Source organism: Gracilinanus agilis, unplaced genomic scaffold (assembly GCF_016433145.1).
Source record: "Gracilinanus agilis isolate LMUSP501 unplaced genomic scaffold, AgileGrace unplaced_scaffold59824, whole genome shotgun sequence".
Lineage (NCBI taxonomy): Eukaryota > Metazoa > Chordata > Mammalia > Didelphimorphia > Didelphidae > Gracilinanus > Gracilinanus agilis.
In genome coordinates this window covers 1-7,164 of record NW_025395239.1, presented here as the reverse complement: position 1 = coordinate 7,164, position 7,164 = coordinate 1, and the positions used below count along the sequence as shown (strand labels likewise).

At 42.0% G+C, this 7,164-nt stretch overlaps 1 protein-coding gene across 1 annotated transcript; it reads left to right on the top strand.

Moving 5' to 3' along the window:
* Positions 1–6: 6 nt before the first annotated feature.
* On the top strand, positions 7–7,072 carry LOC123256502. Its single transcript, XM_044685103.1, has 2 exons — positions 7–153; positions 4,866–7,072. The coding sequence occupies exon 2, from the start codon at positions 4,973–4,975 to the stop codon at positions 6,857–6,859; it is 1,887 nt and encodes a 628-aa protein (XP_044541038.1). The 5' UTR covers positions 7–153; positions 4,866–4,972; the 3' UTR covers positions 6,860–7,072.
* Positions 7,073–7,164: the final 92 nt, after the last annotated feature.

Sequence of the window (7,164 nt, the reverse complement as noted above, 5' to 3'; positions counted from 1 at the left end):
CAGGTGGTCGCTGCAGGATTAGCTACCCTCGCAGTTAGGAGACCGCAATTGACGTCCGAACAGGAACCCCCGAAGAGACCCCGTAACCCCGATTGCAGTGCTGGCCACGGCATGACTGGAGGAAAGGAGCTTGATCACGAGTCTGCAGCTCGGGTGAGATCAAGAAACGAACGGAGTTAGAGAGTGCCGAATTTCGGGCTTCCTCCGTTCCCCGCTCTTAGTTTACTTTCACTTTGTAAAAATAAAAAGGAAACAGAACTAGTTATGGGAAACATCCCCGTGATAGTAAAAGACGGGGACTGGCAAGCTAAACATTTAATCAAAGCAGTCCTCAGAGCTAATGGAGTAAAAATAAAAAAGGAGACCCTCAGTGATTTTGTTAAATATGTTAGAAAGTTGGTTCCCTGGTTCCCCGAAAAGGAATTTATTACCAGTAAGGACTGGGAACAGGTAGGTTCTAAATTTGGGAAAGATGGGGAAGAACTTTCTCCCTCTTTTGCGGTTATATATAATTTGATTAAATTATGCATAGAGGACCCAGATAACAATAAGAAAGTGCAGGAGGTATTGGCTGCGCAAAGAGGCATGGTAGATGAAGAGGATGAGGAGACTACGGAAGAACAGGAGAAGGGTGCGGTGGGGGGAAATAGAGGAACATGTCCACCCTACACCCCGGGGATATTATATCCATCACTTTCAGAATGGCCCCCTCCCGAAGTACGGTTGCCGCCGAGTACTGTTACCCCAGCAGTACGGCCAAAAATACCGGGGCTTTCTACCAAGTCGTCGGTCTGGGACTCATGGGGTCAAATGAGAAGAGAATTGAATGAGATTGAACAGGAAGGATCAGGGTTGTTTCCTGTTTTGGAAGACCCTAATACTCAGACACGGAGTTATGCTCCTATTCCCTTAAAAGTATACAAAGAACTTAAGGAGTCATGCTCCAAGTATGGGGTACAGTCTGCTTACACCCTGTCCATGTTAGACCTTATTGCAGGAGAACCTCTCACTCCCTATGATTGGAAACATTTGGCGCGTATGTGCCTTTCTCCTGGGCAGGCGGTTCAGTGGAAAGCTCTTTGGAAAGATGAATTAGAAAGGGAGGTGATTAAGATGGAACGGACCATGATGCCTGGGGGAGCCCCTACTTTAAATCAGCTCATAGGGGAAGGGCCTAATGCCTTGCCGCAACATCAAGTAGGTTACATACCTCAATTGTATGCTGTTATTGCTGCCGCGGCGCTTAAGGCATGGAAGAATATGGAAGGACTACCAAAGATGGATTTTACCAAATTAAAGCAGGGGGCGACACAGTCCTTCTCCGATTATGTTGCTAAAGTACAAGATACAGTAGAAAAGACATTGGGAGAAGGTGCTCAAGTGGATATGATGGTTAAGGCTATTATTAGACAAAATGCTGCCCCTGACTATAAAAGAGCTATTCTCACTTTGCCCTTAGATGCCATTATTGGAGCTGCGGTGAAACAGGCTATGGGACAAATGAATTCAAGAAATGTTAAGTGTTTTCAATGTGGGAAAATAGGTCATATGAAAAAGGAATGTAGAAATAAGCCTGGTAATACCAGACCCTCACAAAAATGTCCCCGATGCCAAAAAGGTTTCCATTGGGCAAGAGAGTGTCGGTCGGGAAACGGGATGGGGGGCTCTCGGGGGGCCCCAGAAAATCCACCCCGGAACTTCCCGGTGTTATACCAAACCGACCTGGATTGGGAGAAATTCCAGAGGCCGTTCCGCAATCCTCATCAGAAGGAATAGGGAAACATTACATTACTCCCCGTGAGCCAGTACTACTACTTCCTGATGAAATTATACAAGTAGTAGGACAAGGCCAGCCTAGAGCTGGGCTTATTGAGGCTGTTCACAAGGGGTTAGTAATCATTCCCCGAGAAATTACATTTGAGGATTGGAAAGGGAAAGAAATCACACTCACAGTCAAAAATGGGACTAAGGCTTTAATTGTTGTTCAGGGTCCCTTAGCTTCCATAATTCCCATTGATAAGGTTATGTGGTCAGAAGATATTAGCCTAAGAAGACCTACTTTGAAGGTGCATTTTGAAGGAGTAGCAATACAAGGCATGATAGACACAGGAGCAGATTCTACAGTACTAGCTATGAGAGATTTTCACATGATTCCGTGGACAGGAGAAATTCATGAAGTCACTGTATTAGGAGTAGGGGGCCCCACTACTATGGGAAAAGTAGTTACTCCTATGACTTGGCAATGTGAAAAATACCAGGGTCAGATATGCCCTTTAGTTAATTCAAATTTGGACACTTCTCTTTGGGGTCGAGATTTACTCAATCAAATGAAATGCACAATTACTTCGGATTTTTGATTGGGGCCGCTGACACTCCAAGAGCGATTTCGATTTCTTGGAAAAATGATGCCCCTATATGGGTTGATCAGTGGCCCCTAACCAAAGAAAAGCTTACTGCATTAGAAGAAATAGTACTGGAACAGTTGAACAAAGGCCATATTCGGCCTAGTACTAGTCCCTGGAATTCTCCAGTGTTTGTGATAAAGAAAAAATCAGGAAAATGGAGAATGTTGACAGACTTAAGAAAAGTCAATGATTCCATGGAACCTATGGGGCCATTACAGCCAGGATTGCCTCAATTGACATGGATTCCTAAAGATTGGGAGGTCTGGGTATTAGATTTGAAAGATTGCTTTTACACTATTCCATTGCAAGAAAAGGATATAAAAAGGTTTGCATTTTCGGTCCCTAGTATAAATCTGAAAGAACCCATGAAAAGATATGAATGGGCCGTATTACCACAAGGAATGAAAAATTCACCTACTATGTGTCAACAATACGTGGGGGAAGCATTAAAGCCTATTAGACAGAAATACCCAGATATTTACATGATTCATTATATGGATGATATTTTGTTGTCTGCAGCTACTGATGCTCAGCTTGAGAGTGTCTTTCCACAGCTGATTGCACAATTGAATCTACATGGGCTAGTGATAGCTCAAGAGAAAATACAAAAAGGAAAGGATATTGATTTTTTAGGGGGACGGATCTTTCCCCAAATGGTAAAGCCTCAAAAGATTCAGATTAGGAGAGATCAATTAACTACCTTAAATGATTTTCAAAAAGTGCTGGGTGACATTAATTGGCTTAGGTCTTATCTAAAAATTACTACAGGACAGTTACAGCCACTTTTCAAGATACTTGAAGGTGATTCGGATTTAAATTCACCTAGGTCATTAACTCCACAGGCAGAAAAAGCTTTGCGAGAAGTGGAGGAAGCCATGTCTGAGGCTATGCTTCACAGATATAGCCCGGATCAGGCTTGTGATATCTTATGTCTCCCTACTACCCCTGTGCCTACTGCTGTGATAACCCAAGATTCTCAGGCTATCCTGTGGATTCATTCTAAAATCCATTCGGGGCAGGCCTTACCTCAGTATCCATTATTATTGGCAAAAAACATTAAAAATGCTATTAAAGCTGTGCTACAAGGCACAGGGAAATACCCTACTAGAATTCTTTTGCCCTATCCTAAAGACATTGTAGAAGAATGGTTTCAAGGGTTTTTTCAATGGTCGGTACTCTTGCAGTATCCTGTGGGTATTGTGTCTGGATACAGTTTACCACCGGAATGGAGGATATTCATACAACATTGCATAGTTCCGTCTATCATTAAGGAACGTCCTGTACCAGGACCCAATGTTTTTACAGATGGTAATCCCACCACTGCAGCTTGCTTTGCTCCTCCTCAGACTCTTATCGTCATGAACACTCCCTTCCTTAGTACACAACAGAATGAATTGGCTGCTGTAATGCTAGCTCTTTGGAAATTTACTAATCCTATAAATATAATTGTAGATTCTCAGTATGTAGCCCAAGCTATTCCCCGCTTAGAAAATGCAGTGGTTATGTCTAAACCTAGCATGGTAAATTTAATTTTTCGAAAATTACAAGAAATTATTAAGGCACGTTTATCACCTTTTTATCTGTTACATGTCCGCAGTCATACTACATTACCAGGACCTATTATCCAAGGTAATCGTATAGTTGATAGAGCTCTGACTGCCATAGTAATATATCCTAATTTGGAGGAAGCGAGAGCTTCACATCACAAATTTCACCAATCAGCGAACACTTTAAAGATACAATTTGATCTTACCAAAGAACAAGCACGGCAAATTGTAAAAAACTGTCCTCGATGCATTCCTTATCAGCCCTTTTCACCTGCACTACAAGGGCAACCTAGCAATCCTCGGGGCACACATCCCACACATATATGGCAAATGGACGTTACCCACGTCCCCTCTTTTGGCATGTGGAAATATGTCCATGTCACTGTTGATACCTATTCAGGGTTTACCTGGGCCACCGCAGCCAGATCAGAAAATGCTAAGTCTGTTAAACAACATTGTTTGCTTACATTTCAAAATAATGGGCCTCCAACGGTGCTCAAGACTGACAATGGTCCTGCTTATAGTTCTAGAGCCTTTGCCACATTTTGCCTAGAATGGCACATTACACATGTTTTTGGTATTCCCCATAATCCTACAGGACAATCAATTGTTGAACGTACCAATAAAACATTGAAAATGGTACTTGATAAACAAAAAGGGGGAATGTGGCATAGGCCTCATGAGAGATTGGCAGTCGCAGTATTTACCATTAACAACTTGATCTATACAGAAAAAGTGACTAAAGCTGAAAAATTTTTCTCAAAACATACCACGACTGCAGAGGACAAAATAATTACTGATCCTAGGAAGGGTAAAGTGCCTCATCAAGTAATGTGGCGCGATGAGAATAAACAATGGTATGGTCCTGACAAAGTACTAATCAAAGGAAAAGGTTATCTTTGTATCTCCACAGGAAAAGGATCCCGATGGGTACCAGTCAAATGGACCAGACCTTATTCGTTGGATGAACAGACTGAGACTAAGACGACCCAGAGGAAAAAAAAAAGATCAAGGAAGATAATGAAAATGCAGAAGACAAGACTATTGACTCTAATCACTATGATGACACAGTTGGCGATTAGCTCAGCCAGCTCAGATAAACAAGTTCATTGGGTGGTGTGGGAAAGACCACCCTGGGTCAATATTGTTGAATTACAAGAGGTGATTCCGGAGGTTACCTTGCATATACAACAACAAGGTGTTGATAATGGACATGGGTGGAATCTCACTGTGGTATCAGGAGAGCTGAAATATCCTCCCTTATTGAATGTTCACCCCGAGGTACTGAACTATAAATCAGTCTCTTTCAACTGGACAGGTTTGACTTTTAACCCCCCACTCTGTTATAATCACAATTCTTGTTTACCTCTGACTAATCTCACTGATCATTTTTATGGGGCTCTTCAAATTGGGGAACAAAAAGGACAATCTCGGCTCCAAGGCAACTTCACTGCCTGGGCTAAGATCTCCTATCAAGGTTGGAAAGGAACCATCACAAACCAGACCAATACCACTATCCAAAGTGATCATTGTCCTTATCAAACTCAATGGCAAATGCCTTTTACAAGTGTACAGGGGGTTTTCCCTCCTTTGTTAAAATGTGATAGGACGGAAGTGGAGATTGTACAGTACTATAATTTGACCTTCTTTTCACAGCATAATGATACCTTATGTCATAATAATTCATTCCCACATGCACCTTCCAAAAGAAATGCTGCCTGTTTTATAGGGGGTTTTGCATTACCCTGCTGGAGGTCGTTCAACCAGATACCCGACAGAGCCAGGGGATATAGTTATAGTAAAATTCCTTTGGCTATGTTTGGAATTCAGGTCCATAACTATAGGGTACTAGTTCTCAATAACACAGGAAATCCTATTCCTCATTATATGTCAGGAAGATATAACCTTACAGCTTGTATGTCGGGAGATTATGCTTTCCTGTCTGGTCCAAAGGACAGTATTATTATTAACCACACTAGCACTCATTGGAATATAAGTTGTAACAATTGTAATGTTTCAGAATGTGTGGACCAGTCTCATCACGATAAGACAGTGTTGGTTGTTAAAAGACCTTCTATGGCACTTATGACCGCCAAGCATGAAGGAGCTTGGTATGGTACCCCTGCCGATAAAACAATAGACAAGTTAAATCAGCTGATAATTCACCGGCAAAAGAGGTGTATTTCCTGTATAATTCTAGGAATCGTGGCTCTACTATCTGCCATAACAGCCGCGACTACTGGAGGCATTGCTTTATCCCAGTCAGTAGCTAATGTTAGAACCTTACAACATGATGCTTCTTATCTGCACTCCTTAGCCGCTAATGTAACAGATGCTTTGAAAATTCAAAATGAAGTTAATCAACAGTTTTTTAATGCTATCAATCAAGTAGCTAAAAATGTACTATTGTTAAATGAAGAAGTTAAACATTTAGCCATTAAAGCTAAATTGCGCTGTGATTACCGGTATACCGCATTTTGCTTATTACCTGTAAAAGTGAATAATACCTTAGATCCTTTTGAGAAAATTAGTAAAGACTTACAAGGGTTGTGGATGAAGGGTAACGTTACAGAAGATATGCAAAAGTTGGAACAGATAATTAAGGATATGGATGAGGCCTTGAAAGAGGACCTATCCCCAGAGCACATTGCTGAGAAATGGTATGAGTGGTTACAGTCTGGCCGAGCTTTATGGTCCCCCCTTGGACATTTGGTTGTTACTATGATTTCTTTTGTTATTATTCTTATAGTGGTAGTTCTAATCCTGCCGTGTATCCTTCGCTTTGTTGTGAGTAATCTTTTAACCTTGGGTCGAGTAATTCTGCAGCAGAAAGCATTGCTAACAAAAAGGGGGAATTGCAGTGATGGCTCTGCCTCCTCTTCCCCCTCCCTACATGCAAGGTCTTAATCTGCTGACAGAGCACCCCTGAACAGGGCCCCTTGGTAAGGAACAAAACAACAAGTACAGGATAAGCAGGTTCCAGGAAGTGAACTTTGATGTTTTGCTAGAAACCAGTTTCTGGGAATTGTTTTTCACTGAGCTATCCCGCATATCTCAGCTTGTGGTTTTTGCCTTTATATACTCTGGCTTGCCTAATAAAGATGGTCACTATGCACTCCATATAGTGTCCACTGTTTTCCTTGTCCTTTCTCTCCTTCGTTACCCCAGGTGGTCGCTGCAGGATTAGCTACCCTCGCAGTTAGGAGACCGCA